Source organism: Panthera onca, chromosome C2, assembly GCF_046562875.1.
Source record: "Panthera onca isolate mPanOnc1 chromosome C2, mPanOnc1 haplotype 2, whole genome shotgun sequence".
NCBI lineage: Eukaryota > Metazoa > Chordata > Mammalia > Carnivora > Felidae > Panthera > Panthera onca.
In genome coordinates this window covers 29,001,132-29,020,412 of record NC_138347.1, presented here as the reverse complement: position 1 = coordinate 29,020,412, position 19,281 = coordinate 29,001,132, and the positions used below count along the sequence as shown (strand labels likewise).

The window sequence follows — 19,281 nt, the reverse complement described above, 5'->3', positions numbered from 1 at the left end:
GGAGATACCCCAGACCTATTGAATCAGAATCTTTGGTTGTACCTCTTTTTTAAAAAAATCACATCTTAATGTATACGTATATAATTTTTATTTGGTAATCATATTCTAATAAAACTGGGAGGAAATAAAGAATCTATCATGGTGAGGCCCACAGTCTGTGTTTTAACAAGCCTTCCAGGTGATTTTTATTAAAGTATGAGAAGCATTGATCTAGATCAATAGTTCTTAAACTAAATACTCTAGATAGATTCGTGGAAGAACTCCAGTGCTTTTGCAATTCGTTGAAATTTCCTGAAAATTTCTTTATGACAATCTCTTAAGTCCCCTTGCAATCCCAGAATGCCATAATCCTTCCTCTGTGTTCTCCAGGGCACTTAACACAGAGCAGAGCTGGTAGACTGCCAAGTTGACAGGCCATATGGAGTTTCCGATATGTTTTTGTCCGGCCTGCTCAGTGTTTTTTACTAAAATGAAGACATTTTAAAATCAGTGATTTTACATAAAACTCCAAGCCCAAAGATTTTTCTTGAAAACATTGCAAAATGTGGTAATTCTTGATTTTCATTTCCGGTGTGTTGTGATTATCTGGGGCTGGTGAATGATGGTCCAGTTAACTAGGACATGCTCCCTCCAGCCCTCCAGTCTCTGCCCATCCCAATTATTCTCAACCAAGTTGGAGGGGAAGTAGCCAATTATACTTGTGGCTGCACTGGAGGGAAGTGCTTGTAGACCAGAAAAATGAATATTTTTTCCACAATTATATTTAGGAAAAAAAATAGTATTGTTTGTATACTTGACTAACTTCCTTCACTTAATGGGTTCACTCCCTGGTCACATTTCCAACATGTGACATAGAGCTTTTTCCACAGCAGGTACTCAGTAATGGTTGTTTGAAAAGATTACCAAAGTGGAACCTTGCCCACCTCTGTTCTAGTTGTGCTGTCCAGAATCTGGGTTTTTTACTGTGCCAAGGGTGTATTCATTTCTTAGAGCTCCTGTAACAAATTTGGTAGCTTAAAACAACAACAAAAAAATTATTCTTTCACAGTTCTGGAGGCCAACAGTCCAAAATCAAGGTGTACATAGGGTTGGTTCCTTCCGGAGAACCTTCTCCTTTGAGGGAGAATTGGTTTCATGCTTCTCTCCTGGTTCTGGTGGCTGTTCGCAATGCTTGGCATTTTCCCTGGTTTATGCACACATTTCTCCAGTCTCATCCTCACATGGCTTCCTCCCTGTGGCTTTGTCTTCTCCTTTTCTGTCTCTTATGAGGACACCCAGAGTTGGGCTTAGGGCCCACCCTAAATCCAGGATGATCTCATCCGGAGATCCTTAATGACATCTGCAAAGATTCCATTCCCAAATAAAGCCACACTCACAGGTACTGGAGACTGAACTTGAACTTCACTTTTTGGGGTCTTGTCATTTTCAAACTATGGAAGCAATTTCTGCTCCATCTTTCCAACTGCCTTTTTCTGTTTTCCGGTTAGAGATACTACGTAGCAAGCTCTCGGCAGATTCGACGATTGGCAGGAGCCTCTCGCTCTCCTATCATTTCCCACTTTAGTGAGACTTTATCAGGGGTGTCCACTATCCGGGCATTTGGACACGAACAGAGGTTTATCCAGCAAAACAAAGAGGTGGTGAATGAGAACTTGGTCTGTTTCTACAATAATGTAATTTCAAACAGGTAAGTGAGAGCAATATACCTACCTCAAGACCAGTCTCTTTTAAGATGTCTTGTGCCCTGACTTCTAAACAGAAGGAATGTTTTGCAACGGCATTTCATGAAATTATTAAAAAAAGAAAAAGAAGAAAGCCTTAACTGTTTCTAATATTTAATGGACATTTAAGTTAAAATGTATCTGTTCATATTCATATAAAAGTACACACTACTTTACATGAAAATAAGGTCCCAAGTTTCTTGAAGGTCATATAGGATGCTATTGGAATTTCTAGAGATATGACTCTGTTATATTCTATATTTGTAGAATATGTTCTATTTTCAAGCAATACTTTATAATAGTTTAAATTTGAGATCATCATTTTACATAAAGAGGAAAGTGAAATATTAAATAATAGCGGGGCACATATAACTTTTGGAGACTAATGTTACCATAGAAAAAAGGATATGTAATCGGAAAGGTGATTGATTTTCTAATAGGATTTTAAAATACGACGCATCATTTTAGCTGGTGTTCTTTTTTGATTTTTTTATTCTGATTAAGTTTTAAAACAAAGTTCTGCAAAAGTAAAGTGTTTTTATGCAAAGGAATCCTTTAATGTATCATCACTGCAATCGTCCTATTTTGACTGAGTTCTTAGGAAAAGAAAGCAGCTATTGATGTTTATTTTACATTTCCCAGAGGAGAGTTCAGACCAAGTACACCAAAAATCTTGCATCTCAGTTGAAGAATATTTTCCATTATCACAGGTGGCTGTCTGTTAGACTTGAATTCCTTGGCAACCTAATGGTATTTTTTGCTGCACTGCTTGCTGTGCTGGCTGGCAGTTCGATAGATTCAGCAATAGTTGGCTTGTCCATATCCTATGCCCTAAATGTAAGTAATAATGATTTTGTGGTATATGATATGTTTATAATGCAATTAATTAAACTATCCTCTCCTTTGCCTGTCTGAATTATAGATTGTATTAACTAAGTAATGAGAGACAAATCTGGATTGCCCTGGAGGCTCATTTCTTCCTCTGTTGCTACTAGCAGGAAGCTGGCTCAGCAATACTAAGTCAGTTCACAGAAAGAACAGGCTGAGTGCTAAAAGACCAGGAAACTCCTGCTGTTACACAGTTACCCAGAAGTTTCTTGTTCTCCTATCTTTATGGATTTATAGCATGTAATGGGGGGGGGGGGGGCTCTCTCCACTGTGGCCTGCCAATCCAGTTTGCCCAGTCTAACCAAGGAGATAATGCAAACTCTGGGGAGAGTACATGCTCTCCTTCTTTGCTTGTAAGTTTTTCCCTAATAAGCCCTATTTTATATTACATTGAAAAGTACTAGAGGTATGAGTGTGTTCTTGCCCTCTTTGTAAAATAGAATATTCCTTAAATTACTTAGTATAATTACATATTATTAGAGGATAAGTCTAGATGATGTGGGTACTTGCCCTTCATCCCTTTTCCAAAAACCTTAATTAAGGCCAGTTGCATTTCAGAATTCAGAACTTAGTCTTGTAGAAAGGAAATAATGACACATATACCATAGTCAAGGTCTGGGGCAGAATCCCATAATCAAACTACTTGCTTTGCAGTAAAATATATGAATGTTTACTCTAAGTGGGTTCAGTAAAGACTTTAAAGAGCCCCATGTCAGTTCAGGTCAGGTTGGCCATCAAATGATTTGGCAGCAAACTTGAGGAAAAACTGAACTGACAAGAGTTTTTTGACGTCCAGAATTAGGCTTGAATTACCACCTGTACTTGTGGGTAGGGTGAGAAGAAAGTAGAGTTTAAAAAAACAGAGGAGACAAGAGTGGTCAAGAGTTAGGAGATTGCTGCTTCCAGTGAATCCTGCCAAAGGTAATGTTATTCACAACTTTTTTCTCACTTGGGACGTACGCTTCTTGAGGCACATCTCATCAGTCTTGGTGTCCACTGTTCCTTACACTAAGTATGGACTCCTTCCATACCTGTTGAACTATATTCATTCTATCTTCTGCCAAAAAAACATTGTTTGTATTGATCAGTTTAACATAAAGAAACACTTGTGTGTATGTGTATAAATATATTTACTTCTAAAGTTGTTAAATAATCAGAAGAGAGAAAAGTACATGAAAACTATGAAAAGTGAAAGTGTATAAAGTATTATTAATATTATGTAAAATACTAAAGAACCAGTCAGTAAGCTCTTGGGTTTTTCCCTCCAGATTACTCAATCTCTGAATTTTTGGGTAAGGAAAGCTTGTGAAATTGAAACCAATGCAGTTTCCATTGAAAGAGTTTGTGAATATGAAAATATGGGTAAAGAGGTAAGCACTCCTAAATAACCAATAAATAGATGCAGGATTGAGATATTGTAGTGCACCTTGAATTGACATTTAAAAAAAATTTTGGTTGGCTCACTAGGTTAAGTGTCCAACTTCGGCCCAGCTCATGATCTCGAGTTTGTGAGTTCAAGCCCTGCGTCGGGGTCAGTGCTGACAGCTTGGGGCCTGGAGCCTGCTTCTGATTCTGTCTCCCTCTCTCTCTCTGCCCCCCACCCCTGCCCCACTCACACTATGTCTATCTCAAAAATAACTAAATGTTTAAGAAAATAAAATAAAATAAAATAAATAAATTTTAAACAAAGCCTACCTTTCCAAATTCATGTTTTAATATTCAGCATTTCAATAAAATTAAAACCCAATGTATTGTGGAATACACCATTATTTTATATATCACAAAAATAGAAGAAAAGACCACAGATAACTAAATTAGGATAATACATAAAATGTAAGATACATTTGTAAAATGTAAGATATATAACATTTGTTATGTTATAAAAATGAAATATGATTACTTGTTTTTAGAAGGCACAATGATTTGTCCTCTACCAATGTAGAGTAAAATATGCAATCTAAGATTATAACTTTGTGAGGATTTTATGTTGAGAAACGTGTCTTAATATAGTGCTCTCATAATTAAAGTCTGCGCAATTTTTAAATTAACTATATACTTATTGCTTATGCCTTCTGTTTCATTTACTCATCATTAGCATCTCTGCGCATGGGAAGGAGGAGGAGAATAAATCAGTCTGTTTTATTTCCTTTAATTAGTTATAATTTAGACAAGAGAAGAATTGGGGGTGCCTGGGTGGCTCCGTCAGTTAAGCACCTGACCCTTGATTTCAGCTCAGGTCATGATCTCAAGGTTCCTGAGTTTGATCCCAGTATTAGGCTCTGTGCTGGTGGTACAGATCCTGCTTTGGATTCCCTCTCTCTCTCTCTCTCTCTCTCTGCTTCCCCCCCCCCCCACTCTCTCTCTCTCTCTCAAAAATAAATAAATAAACTTAAGAAAGAAGTAGAAAAATTAACACTCTGTCTCTCTCTGTCTCTCAAAAATAAATAAACATTAAAAGAAAGTTTTTAAAGGGGGTCCCTGGGTAGCTCAGTCAGTTAAGCATCCAACTTCGACCCAGGTCATGATCTCACAGTTTGTGAGTTTGAGCCCTGTATTGGGCTCTGTGCTGACAGCTCAGAGCCTGGAGCTGGCTTCAAACTCTGTGTCTCCTTTTCTCTCTGCCCTTTACTCTCCTGTTCTCTCTCTCTCTCTCTCTCTCTCTCTCTCTCTCAAAAATAAATAAACATTTAAAAAATTTTTTTGAAGAGTAGAAGAATTAGACTATTGACAGTATAATATTTGAGATATCAGTGTATTTTACTAATCTGATTTACTTCTGTCTCCCAGTTCCATGAATTAACAAGGCAGATGTTATAGTTGACTTGAGTTTCTGTATCTTCTTCAGTCCACCTGTAAAGGTATCTGAATCTTCATGAAACATTCCTCTTTTGCTCATATCTCTCAGGAAGAGGTGTCCCTCCTCCAAATAGAAAACCTGAGTTTCTACTTGTATTTTTGGTAATATTTGTTCATTTTTTCTCTCAGATGTTGCTTCATTAACCACTTCCTTTAATTCCTACCCTGACCCCCTTGCCTCTCTTAACCTACAAAGATGCTAAAATATTATCAACAGCCTGGAGCTCCTGGGTGGCTCAGTAGGTTAAACATCCGGACTCTTGATTTCAGCTCAGGTCATCATCTTACAATTAGAAGCCCCACATTGGGCTGGGAACTGACAGTGAGGGGCCTGCTTGGAGTTCTCTCTCGCTCTCTCTCTGCCCCTCCCTGCCTCTCTATCTCAAAATAAATAAACTTAAAAAATTTTAATATCTAGGGGCACCTGGGTGGCTCAGTCGGTTAAGCGTCCGACTTCGGCTCAGGTCATGATCTCGCGGTCCGTGAGTTCGAGCCCCGCGTCGGGCTCTGTGCTGACTGCTCAGAGCCTGGAGCCTGTTTCAGATTCTGTGTCTCCCTCTCTCTCTGACCCTACCCCGTTCATGCTCTGTCTCTCTCTGTCTCAAAAATAAATACACGTTAAAAAAAAAAAAAAATTAAAAAAAAAAAAATTTTAATATCTATATCCTCCAACTCTACCTAAACTTTGATTCTTCTCTAGAGTCTTCCTCAGGTCTTAACCTCTTTTTTCACACATGGTTCATGGAAGATTAATCTACCTTCACAACCTCCAATTATCAGTATTCAGTTTGCTCAGCCTATTGCCATGTGAGGACCACTATATCATTTTATTGTTTTCTGTATTTTCTAAATATTTGTATAAATATATTTATATGTAAACTTTTTATATGTATAAATGTTATATATATATATTCTTTTCATATTGTAAAAAACAATAAAATGTGTGTGAATACACACATAACACACCCACACCCACACATTTTTAAAACAAAATCATCTTTATGTGGGGTGGTTGGGTGGCTCAGTCCATTAAGCGCCCAACTCTTGGGTTTGGCTCAGGTCATGATCTTACAGTTCCTGGGTTCAAGTCTCGAGTCAGGCTCTGTGCTGACAGTGAGGAGCCTGCTTGGGATTCTCTCTCTTCCTTTCTCTCTGCCCTTTCCCCCACTCGCATGCACTCTTTCTCTCAAAATAAATAAATAGACGTTAAAAAAAATCATCTTTATGTAATTTGGTAACTCAAGTTATAAAACCTCTTGACATGCAAGAAGTAAACTGTCCAGATAATTCTGTTTATCTCTCTGTAGCCCACGTTGTCTGGGCTTTTTACAGCAGAATTCTTTGGAATAGCCTGTACTTCTGTCATCCTACTTTGGACTCGCTCCAAACAGGCTTTTAATTCCACCACTTCACTGAACCTGCCCTTGGAGATCACCCGTGGTCTCCTTTCAGGCCTCCCTTGACCTGATCCATCATCTGAAACTGGGCATCACTCCCTCTCATGAAAGCACTTCACCTCCCCACCAGACATCACACTCTCCTGCATGTTCTTCCGCTTCCTCCTGTTCCCCCAACATCCCAGGCAGGCCCTGTCTCAGGACCTCAGCACGTGTTGTTAGGTGCCTGCCAGGAAAGTGATTCGACCCATATCCCAACAGCTTGTTCTCATATCTTGTCCAACCGAGCCTTTCCTAACCACCCTACTTAAAAATCACACCACCTCTAACTTGCCTATCTCCCGTCTTCCAAAGCTTTATCACTGTTTAGCATTTTGCATATGCTATGTGATTCTTTCTGTCCCTTCCCAGCAGGCTGTATGCTCTGTAAGGACAAGAATTTGTGTCTGTTTTGCTCACTGCTGAATCTCCAGCAACTAAAGCACTGACTAGCATAGTAAATACTCAGTATTTGGGCAATGAATGAATGCCAAACTGTCCTCATCTCAGCTGCAATTTCAAATAGATTACCTTCAGCTCCTTTGTAGGGTTTAAGAAGACTCTTCTTAGTAACTGGATAGGGAGTGGGAAGCCTGGTTACCTCTAAAAATTTATTTCTAAGCTTTCTTATAACTAGATGAGAAGTTTTATGCTGGTAATATTTAAAACTGTACTCAGGAGATCATAATATCCACAAATGTTTTCCATCACTTGTGTTTTTTATGCATGGTAATTATTTTTAGAGGGAAAGGTACTTTTATTGTAGTTATTGTAATCTTTCTTTGTTTCAAGGCACCCTGGATAATGTCTAAAAGGCCTCCAGCACAATGGCCCAACAAAGGGATAGTGGAATTTATTAATTATCAGGCTCGATACCGAGATGATCTTGGTTTAGCATTACAAGATATCACTTTCCAGACTCATGGAGAAGAGAAGGTACCATATACATTTCATAAGTTTCACTCTCCTTTTTATCTGAAAGTATTCATTGTTAAGGTCAAAGTTTAATACGGTACAGAATAGAAGATGGTCTTTTGTTCAAATTTCATATAAAAGTATTAAACTCAACTGTTTGCTATATATAGAATAAAATTTCCTTTTTAAAAAAGGTATTTTTAGGGGAATCTGAGTGACTCAGTTGGTTAAGCATCATACTCTTGATTTTAGCTCAGGTCATGATCTCACAGTTTTGTGAGTTCAAGTCCCACATCAAGCTCCTCACTGGCAATGTGGAGCCTGCTTGGGATTCTCTCTCTCTGCCCCTCCCCAACTCATTCTCTCTCTTTCTCAAAATAAATAAATAAACTTTAAAAAAGGTATTTTTAAATTGTGCATACTATATTATGAAACATGATTTTAGTGTACGTTTCCAGCTTTACTGAGTTATAATTAATAAGTAAATAATGTATATATTTAAGCTGTACAATGTGATGGTTTGATAATGAAATGATTACCACATTCAAAGTAATTAACACACCCATCACCTCACATAATTACAAGGCTTTTTGTTTTTGTTTTATTCATTTATTTTTGCTTGTGGTAGGAACACCTAAGATGTACTGTCTTAGCAAATTTCAAGTATACAATACAGTACTCTTAACTATAGTTAGCTCACTGTACTTTACATCCCCAGAACACGTTCTTCTTATTCATCTGAAAGTTTATGCCCTTTGGCCAACATCTTCCCATTTAGCCCACTCCTCAGTCCCTGGTATCTACCATTTACCCTGTGGTACTACAAGTTTGACTTGTAGATTCCATGTATAAGCAAGATCATACAGTATTTGTCTTTCTCCATATAGCTTATTCCCCTTAGCATAATGTCCACCAGGTTCATCTATGTTGCCACAAATGGTAGGATTTCCTTTCTTTTTATGGCTGAATAGTATTCCAGTGTGTGTGTGTGTGTGTGTACATTTTCTTTATCCATTCTTCTATGGACACTTTGGTTGTTTCCATATCTTGGCTATTGGGAATATGAACATGGGAGTGCAGATTTCAATTCAAGATACTAATTTTATTTCCTTTGGATATGTATCCAGTAGTAGTGTACTATTATTTTTACTTCCTCTATTAGGTAAAGAGTGATAATAAGACAATAAAATTAAGTTACCTGAAATATAGTAAATTCATAGGAGAGAATATCTGTATAGTCAATGACATGTTTTGCAGCATTACTAGTGAGATGGGAAAATACTTGAGATGTAATTTGATTAATAAAAGCTATATACAAAACTGTTGATACTATATCAATTTTCTGTTTTAAAAAAGCAAACAGGTAAACACATTAGCAAAAATCCTAGAACAGTTGTAAAACATAAATAGTAGTTCTCTTCAGGTGACAAGATTATAAATAGTTTCTACTTCTATAGTTTTTCCCATAGTTTTTAAAATGTTTTATGAAAACATATTATTTCCCTAGACAGAAAGATTTTACAAATAAGTGAAAGTAAAAAAAAAAAATGAACAAAAAATTAACGGCAATGGCCCATTTTTTCTTTTACAGACCTGGCTTTTGTGACCCCAGACATCTCTTTTTCTAAATGTCTAAACCAGGTCCACTGCAATAACATCAAGGACAAAAAAATGTCTTTGGAACAAATGAAATCATTGTGGGATTTTGATTATGCCAATTAATTTAACGGATTCCTGATTTTTCTGGCATAGAGTGTCAGATTTAAGATCTTTTATCAGGGAAAACCAACCTCCGTAATGTTTTCTCTGCCTTATGTTCCCATTAACACGAAAGTACAAATCAACACGCAGAAGGAATTGCTTCAGTCCTCGTGGTCAAAGGAATATATGCAATCATTTGCTATTTATGACAAGGTGATTATTTTGTCCAGGAATCCAAGATCCTACATGTTATCTGTGGCCACCTTCTACAGTTTTAGTGCAGTACCTGTTTTGATACACCAAGGGAATTTGCAAACATTCCTTTGGATTTGCTATCCTTCTGGCAAAGGGTTCCTGTTCCCTTTGTTTGTTCCCTTTGTTTGTTTGTCCCTCTGGGGCAAGGAGAGTAGAGAAGCCTCATTTTGAAAGTCCCAAGAAAACCACCCCATTATCAGAGTCATCTTTGGCCACACTCTTAATGGCTAGTCCCAGGATAGGTCAGGGGTGGTCTGCTCCTCCTGGGGCTGCTGGCGTGTTTTGGTTATGTGGTTATTAAATAACTCAAAAGTAGAGAAAATACACATTTTAACCTGAGCTTTTCCCATGAGTAATGAGTGTCTGGGTAAAGACTTATCCTTACAGTCCACATTACATATTCCATGCCAGTCAGGGTTATTCTGGTTGGCAAAATTAAATCCCACTGATCTGACAGTGTATCTGTTGTCAGTGCAAAAGCCCCAGTCCCTTACAAAAAGCACAGTGCAAACTGCCCATGATCATTTTATTGCAGATTGGAATTGTGGGACGGACTGGAGCAGGCAAATCAACACTTTCAAATTGCCTATTTAGAATTGTGGAAAGATCAGGAGGCAAAATTATTATCGATGGAATTGACATATCAACTATCGGACTTCATGACCTTCGGGGCAAACTTAATATTATTCCACAGGTAAAGCCTGTTTTGTCAGTAGACTTTCTTAAATCCCTCTAAATAAACTTCTTCTTCTTCTTTTTTTTTTTAGTGTGTTCCTTCCAAGCATCTAAATTCATTTTTCAAAGTCAGAGCATTTTAGATGTGTTATGAAATATCACTACATAACTGAATCCTATTAAACATTCTTACTGTAAAGTATTTTTCCTAAATGCATTTATCTATTTGAAAAACTGGCACATTGCTTTACAAGTTCCCTTCATAATAGTAAATGCAAATAAAATTTGAATGAAGTGGATCTCAGACTGAAACACACATTGGTATTTTTTGGAAGAAAAAAATTACAAAAGCTCTTGCTTAGTTGGTAGAGTGAGTGTAGAATTTTGCCTCTTTTGATTTGAAATTTAAACACATTTTAAAAGATGAAAAGAATAATAATTCAGTTAGATCATTTTTTCAAGTCCTTTGATTTGTCTCTCTGTGGCATCAAAGGAACTTGATCATTAACAAGTATGCAAATTGGCTCAAGAATATGCCCCTGTAGTCAAAGATGACTTATTCAGTTGTTTGAGAGATTTAAGCTGAGCATTTATGAGGTATCTTTGTATTACCTTCTAAAAATATCTTCAAATACTTTAATCTCTTTGTCATATTATTTAGACATATGCCTCTATTCATGAATTTACTTCAAAAGCAAATTTGAATGGAATTCTTGCAGGGAAAAAATTAATGAAGAAAAGAGATATTAGTCATTCCTCTCTTAAAAATAAATACAGGTGTAGTAAAATACAGTTTCAGCAGGCATGTTGGTAAGTTGGAAAGAGCATGGACTTGTCCTATTTGAATTCTACCCAACCACTTACCTTCTGTGTCTTTGGACAGTTTAGACAAGCATTCTTTTGAACCTCCAGGTCACTACCTGTAAAATGGGAGTATGGACTTCCATCTTTCTGGAAGATGATTGATAACATTATGTCCATACTATAGTTTGCATTTATTCAATTCTATGTTATCTTATATCTCTGACCAAATGGCAGCTGTCATCATCATTATTATTATGGCTAGTATTGACATTGTTAAGGAGAAAGATGATCAGGAAATTGGAAATGATTCAATCTCACTTATAGCTTATTCTGATTCTCTTCTGCTTTTGTTTTCAATATAATGAATTTTATAACTATCTAGGTCAATCATTTTGCTTTTTCCTTGTTTATTTTCTGAATCTAATTTTTTAATGTATCTATGCATCATGTGACAATGAGATTACTGGTGATGATTTTATTCTCTAGGATCCTGTTTTATTTTCTGGAACCCTTCAAATGAACCTGGATCCTTTAGACAAGTATTCTGATTGCCAGCTCTGGGAGGTGTTAGAACTGTGTCACTTAAAAGAGTTTGTGCAGTCCCTTCCCAAGAAGCTGCTGCATGAGATTTCAGAGGGTGGTGAAAACCTCAGGTAAGCTGCTAAGAACAAAGCTTGGTCCGGTTATTCATTCCAAGGCTCCTTAGGAACTTTGAGTTAGCCTCAAAGGGAAGTCGCTCCTGAGTCACCAAAGACCTCCTTTGGTCTATTCGGAGCACACTATTGCTGATTTCCTCTAGGGAAGAGGTACAAGGAATAAAATGGTAGCCACTGGTTGGGAAATGCTGGTGAAAGGAAGAAAGGGCGGGGGGAAGGAACAATACAGTCTGAAAAGTCATATTTAATTGACTCTTCTTTTATAAAGACTCCTACTCGAATAACTTTCTTCCTAAAAATGTTGTAAAGGGCTCCTTTTTTCTTCCTGGCGGTTTGATGACCAATGACAGTCCCTTTCATGTGATCAGAGACATAAGGAAAGAGAACTAGATCCTCCCTGTGATCAGAGATATAAGAGAACTAGATCCCCTCAAGCCCTGCATTGCATGACTCAGCCTCTTGGTTGCTCTCTCCCTGCCTCTGTTTCTGCCACACTGGCCCCCTTGCTGTTTCCTCAACATGCCTAGCCAGCCCTTGACTGCCTCAGGGATTTTGCATCTTCTGTTCCCTTTGCCAGGAACAAGTTTCCACTGGAAATCTGCATGGCTCAGTCTCCCCTTCCTAAGGGTCTTGAAATAAAAGGCAACTTCCTCAATCCAGTGAGGGTTTCTTTGGCAGGCCCATCTAATGTTCACCCCATGCCCACTCTCTATACCCTCCCTTCCTGTGTGCTTGAATTCTTCTTATTACTATGCATTTTACTCATTTATCATGTTTATTTTTTCTGTCTACCCATAAGAATATAAACTCCACATTGAGATTTTTGTCTCTTTTGACAAAATAAATATTTCTTGAATAAATGAATGTGTGGCTTAGAAAGTGAATTGCAATGTAATCAGAATTACAGAGCGCGAAGTGTGTAGCCATAAAGTCCACTGTAGAAGTTATTTTACTTATTTTTTTAACAGCGTTGGACAACGGCAGCTTGTCTGTCTTGCTCGTGCTTTGCTTCGAAAAACAAAAATTCTCATCTTGGATGAGGCAACAGCTTCCATCGATTTTGAGACTGATAACCTGGTGCAGACCACAGTCAGGAAGGAGTTTTCCGATTGTACCATCCTGACGATTGCACACAGATTGCATTCTATCATTGATTCTGATAGGTATGCTTTGTTTTCAGAAATAAAACATCTCTCTATATCTCTATAGAGATAGCCACTGAATACACTAAACATACTGATTGCCATTAATAATTTTACCTGTGCTGAAAACAATTGTTTTCTGAAACAACTAGAAGAATATGCTAATCCTAACAGAATATTAGAAAACTGGATATACTTCTTGAGTTCCGTGGTCCCCATATTTTGTAGTGACATAACTCACTACGTAATCTAAACTTTACTTTATCAAGAAAAAGAAAAAGAAAAAGAAAAAGAAAAAGAAAAAGAAAAAGAAAAGAAAAAAGGTGAACTGGAAAACTGATTATAATTACCTGACTGGGTTCTTTTCACATTGCAGGGTACTTGTTCTAGACTCTGGAAGGATTACAGAATTTGGAACACCACAGAATTTGATATGCCAGAAAGGACTTTTCTTTGAAATGCTAACAGAAGCAGGAATAACACAAGATTCAGTGACAAAATAATGAATGATTTTAGCTGTGTATTGGTTATACTGAGTAAAAAATAAGTTAGTATTTAAAAAAATGACAATGAGCAGTGCACAAAGACAGGCCCCTAGCTACATGTTGGCATAAATATCGATAAGCATCGTATTTCTAACTTTCCTGGGCTGTACCCAAACTTCTCTCTTCCATTCCTGCCCTCTGGAATATCGGCCTGCTCCACAGCACCCAGTGTGCTACATGCCATTTGTCCTTTAAGATCTCTGAGTTCATCCAGGAGTCACCTTCTCTGTGACATGTCCCCTGATATTCCCCTCTGTTCTCCAGTCTGATCCAGCTGCCCCATTTCTGTGCCCTCACCATCCCCACATGCATACCCATGTACCATGGCAGGGACTCTATTTCAGTTATTTTAGTCTGTCTTCCCACTAATGCTACTTAAAGGCGAGTACCCAGTTTCAGCTGTCTTTGTATGTGAAGTTCCTAGCATAGTGATTTTCATACAGTTGATACCCAACAAATGTTTGAAGAATGAATGACTCGGCATTTTCAAGTATATGATACAGGTATTTATAGACATACATAATATATGCTGAGCTACTGGACAGCATATAAAATGATGGAGGAATCACAAAAAATATTAAGAGTTATTCAGTTGATTTTGGAAACAGTGATTGTATATTAACTGAATTTTCTGGTGTACTTTATTTAAAAAAATATTTTTACTATTGACTTTGAATTAAAAAATGGTATTTTCTATGCAACATTATACTTTTGGTTGGGTTAACCTCAGTGACTTATATATCAGATGGTATACATTCGCAAGAAGATTGTTGATTTGTAATACTAATCATATTTTGAAGGACTTTTTAATATAGTAGTTTTATGTAATACAAGCAATATTATTTCTCTGAGTTGCCCTTCAAATTTGAAGTATTTAAATTTTAATGGCGTTTTCCTTTCAAGATGGTTTTAATAAAATATTTTAACATGTTCTTGAAAAACCATCAATTATTTCTTTTATTCACTTTTTCTCCTTCCTACAGCCATGTACAACCTAGCTTCATCCCTACAGGTATTTATGAAAATTTTCTTTAAGTTATAAAACCCTAGATTATCTAAAGCCTCCTTCCATTAGAATGGAAGCCACTAGAGGTGTTTTCCTGTCTTTACAATCCCTGAAGTGTCAACCACTATATTTTGTACTCAGTAAACAATGAATAAATATCTGTTGAATTCCATTAAGAAAGGGATCTAGACTCTTCAACAAATGATGTTGGGAACACTGGATAGCTACCTACAAAAGAATGAAACTGGACTACTTTCTTTCACCATACACAAAAATAAACTCAAAATAGATTAAAGACCTGAATATGAGACCTGAAATCTAATGTTTTCTTAGAAGAAAACATAATAATTTCTTGGACATTGGCCTAGCAACGTTATTCTAGATATGTCTCCTTAACCAGGGAAACAAAAGCAAAAATAAACTATTGGGAGATTTTGCATACTAAAGGAAACCATTAACAAAACATCAGGCAAACTACTGAATGGGAGAGATATTTCCAAATGATATATCTGATAAAGGGTTAATATCTAAAATATATAAAGAACGTATACAACTCAACACCAAGAAAATGAGTATACTGATTAAAAATGGGCAGAGTACCTGAATAGACATTTTTCCAAAGAGGACATATACATGGCCAACAGAGACATGAAAAGAGGCCCAACACCATTCATTATCAGGGAAATGCAAATCAAAATTACAGTGAGATATGTTACACCTGTCATAATGGCTAAAATCAAAAACACAAGAAATAACAAGGTTGGCAAGAATGTGAAGGAAAAGGAACTCTGTGGTGGGAATGCAAATTGGTGCAGCCACTGTGGAAAACAGAATGAGGTTCCTCAAAAAATTAAAAATATAATTACCATATCATCCAGTAATTCCATTACTAGAAAACAAAAACACTAATTTGAGAAGATATATACACCCTCTTGTTTATTGCAGCATTATTTATAATATCCAAGATACAGAAGCAACTGAAGTGCCCATTAATAAATGAATGGATAAAGAAGATACGGTATGTATGTATGTGTGTGCATGTGTGTATATAAAAAGAATATCATTCAGCTATAGAACAATAAATCAGGGGGCGCCTGGGTGGCTCAGTCGGTTGAGCGTCCGACTTCGGCTCAGGTCATGATCTCACGGTCCGTGAGTTCGAGCCCCGCGTCAGGCTCTGTGCTGACCGCTCAGAGCCTGGAGCCTGTTTCAGATTCTGTGTCTCCCTCTCTCTCTGACCCTCCCCCATTCATGCTCTGTCTCTCTCTGTCTCAAAAATAAATAAACGTTAAAAAAAATTAAAAAAAAAAAAGAACAATAAATCAGTCTTGTCATGTGCAACAACATGGATAGATCTAGAGGGTAAAATGCTAAGTAAAACAAGTCAGGGAAGAACAAATACCATAAGATTTCACTCATATGTAGAATTTAAGAAACAAAAAAAGGACAAGAAGATTTTAAAACTGGGGTTTTTTGTTTGTTTTTTTGTTTTTTTTTCTTTTTAAGAGAGAGAGTGCAAGTGGGCAGCAGAGACAGGGAATCTTAAGCAGACTCCAGTGCTCAGGGCAGAGCCTGATGGGTGACTCTATCCCACGCCCCTGTGGGATCATGACCTGAGCCAAAATCAAGATTTAGACACTCAACTAACTGAGCCACACAGGGAGCCCCCCAAAAACATGCTCTTAAATACAGAGAACAAATTGGTGGTTGCCCAAGGGAAGATGGGTAGGGGGATGGGTGAAAGAGGCGAAGAGGATTAAAACTACACATTTTGATGAGCACTGAGTAATGTATAGCATTATTGAATCATTATATTGTACACTTGAAACTAATACAATACTGCATGTTAATTATACTTCAGTTTAAAAAAAGGAGGGGCGTCTGGGTGGCTCAGTCGGTTAAGCGTCCGACTTCAGCTCAGGTCACGATCTCACGGTCTGTGAGTTTGAGCCCCGCATCGGGCTCTGGGTTGATGGCTCAGAGCCTGGAGCCTGCCTCCGATTCTGTGTCTCCCTCTCTCTCTGCCCCTCCCCTGTTCATGCTCTGTCTCTCTCTGTCTCAAAAATAAATAAACATTAAAAAAATATATATTTTTTTAAATAAGAAAAGGAAAGGGAGGGGCGCCTGGGTGGCTCAGTCGGTTGAGCGTCCGACTTCAGCTCAAGTCATGATCTTGCAGTTCCTGAGTTCAAGCCCCGCGTCGGACTCTGTGCTGACAGCTGGGAGACTGGAGCCTGCTTTGGATTCTGTCTCCCTCTCTGCCCCTCCCCCAATCATGCTCTGTCTCCCTCTCTCTCTCTCAAAAATAAACATTTTTAAAAAATTAAAAAGGAAAGGGATCTAGATATTTCATTAAGTTAAAAGATTGTTGGGGTGCCTGGGTGGCTCGGTTAAGCGTCCGACTTCGGCTCAGGTCATGATCTCGCGGTCTGTGGGTTTGAGCCCCGCGTCAGGCTCTGTGCTGACAGCTCGGAGCCTGTAGCCTGTTTCAGATTCTGTGTCTCCCTCTTTCTCTGACCCTCCCCTGTTCATGCTCTCTCTCTGTGTGTCTCAAAAATACATAAATGTTAAAAAAAAAAAAAAAAAAAAAAAGATTGTTTTAGCCTCTTTACACCTTTGGTAAATCAACCAGAGACCTTCTGCTATTTATTCATTCATTCATTCATTCATTCGTTTATTATTTGTGACCCTCTGTAATTTAAAAAACCAAATGGGAAATCAACAGTAGCTTGAATAAACTGCAGCGCAGTCACACAGTAGAAATGTATACAGCCATGAGCGTGAACAACAGCTACAGGCAACAGTAAGGACAGATCTCACAAGTAAGATGTTGAGGGCAAGAAACCAACTGCAAAGGAGTAGTAGTATGTGATTCTATAATTCTGTTTCTATAAAGGTTTTTTTAAAAAGGAAAAAGTATACTGCTACTAGAAGTCAGGATACTGTTTCTTCTTGGTAAAGACAGAGGGGACAAGATTGAAGGGGTACACAAATTGGGCTTCTTGGATAATGGTTATATTCTGTTTCTTGATCTGGGTCTGAGTATTGGTTCAATTTGTGAAAATTCATCAAGCCATATACTTAGGAGTGCAGTTTTATATCTATATCTATATATCTATATCTATATCTATCTATAACTATATATCTATATCTATATATACACACATATGTATATGTATACACACACATATAACATATAGTATACTTTAAATAAAGAGTAAAAAGAAAGCAAAAGTAAACATAAAATATGACTAAGTCAAAATTACTCAAAAATATTTTTTTCATGTTTTAAGAAATTAGTATTACATTTTCATTTCAATTACGTTCACAAAGCTTATTCAATCACTGAAGTATACGAGAAGGAAAGTGCAAGGTCCTCAGTATGACTGGATTACAGAGAAGTAAGTTCATTTGAATTTTTAAAACAAACATGTGTATTCAATGGTTGTCTGGTTTGCTTAAAGTCTAACTCCGAAACAGATTTAAGAAGATAAGGATTATAATTTCAATATATAGAAATATTTATCTTAGCTTATGGAAGGAAAATCCTAAGCAGCATTAAGTTGAATTTTTTAGGATATTGAGGATATTTATTATTGAAAGCATACCTATGCCAACTAATGTGTGAGGCATTGGAATCATTTGTTACTTCAGTCTTCACTAAGGAATATAAGAAAGGTATTATTATCCACCCTATGTTTCCAAAAATAAGATTTCAAGATCTTGGCCAATAAAATGTAGACTCCAGGTCCATGTGATGAGAAAATTGATTGTCTTTGCAGTGCCTACTAAGATGTCCCATTCCTGGGAGAGCTAGTTAACAAGAGTCTGGTGGTTAAAAATAGAGAAGGACTTAAAACCAATAGTGTTGTAAGCATAGTAAACGGAATTAAAGCTTGGGGGCAGGCTGCTTTTTCAAATGTATTATTCGTTTGAACCATACGAAATAGCCATTTTTGTAGGTCAAAATGGTTTAGTAATGGTAATTTGATATATTTTCTAGCATAGCTTTGGTATCCAACAGTATTGAGATGTAATGCTGTATTTTAATATACACACAAATAATAGTTATAACTGATCTGTAGAGCCTTCCGCTTAGGAAACATAATCAAGAAAACTGAAAAAGGAAAATACAGTAGTTTTTAAAGCTACTGGATCGTGAGATAGGATGTTCAACTCCACTCTCACCACTTTGTAGTCCTGTACACTGGGGCAAGTTAACTTATTTCTCTGGGCTTACTTGGTAGTAACAATTTTATCTACCTCCCAAAGTTTTTGAAAATTAAGTCATGTAACACAAACTCTTAGGACAGTGTCTGTCATATAAAACACATTCAATAACATGTTAGCCATTTCAGTATCAGCAGTCACAGCTCCTTGCAATTGGTGTCTCCTATTTATAAACCCATCACAGAATGCACTGTTAATATAAAGGGCAAAATTGAGCCACTGTTTATGAAAGTCTCTTTTATACACAGCAACTTTGGGATAACCAGGGATTAAAATAAGATCTAATCCCCATTGCTACACAATATGGCTATATTATTATCAGGTTATTATGTCACTTGAGGAGGTAGCAGTCAGGAGAGATCTAGTTCCTTCCTGTTTTCCCAACTCCCATCTTTCTGGCTGTCATTTTCTAAGCAAGTGGGCCATCTCTAGAATACTGAAATCTTGACTT

General features: G+C 37.2%; 1 protein-coding gene across 8 annotated transcripts in view; it reads left to right on the top strand.

The window, feature by feature from the left end:
- The window catches only part of LOC132683859 (multidrug resistance-associated protein 1-like), an 88,140-nt gene extending 73,422 nt beyond the window's left edge, over positions 1 to 14,718 (top strand). For 3 of the 8 annotated variants that reach the window (XM_078452880.1, XM_078452883.1, XM_078452882.2), the window contains 8 exons: positions 1,488 to 1,687; positions 2,432 to 2,558; positions 3,878 to 3,979; positions 7,694 to 7,837; positions 10,308 to 10,466; positions 11,738 to 11,904; positions 12,876 to 13,070; positions 13,426 to 14,716. In XM_078452880.1, the coding sequence (XP_078309006.1) occupies positions 1,488 to 1,687; positions 2,432 to 2,558; positions 3,878 to 3,979; positions 7,694 to 7,837; positions 10,308 to 10,466; positions 11,738 to 11,904; positions 12,876 to 13,070; positions 13,426 to 13,552 (1,221 nt within the window). In that variant the 3' untranslated portion in view covers positions 13,553 to 14,716. Of the gene's footprint in view, positions 1 to 1,487; positions 1,688 to 2,431; positions 2,559 to 3,877; positions 3,980 to 7,693; positions 7,838 to 10,307; positions 10,467 to 11,737; positions 11,905 to 12,875; positions 13,071 to 13,425 lie in introns of all 8 variants that reach the window. The other 5 variants (XM_078452886.1, XM_078452884.1, XM_078452885.1 and 2 more) reach the window with 5 other exon arrangements.
- Positions 14,719 to 19,281: the final 4,563 nt, after the last annotated feature.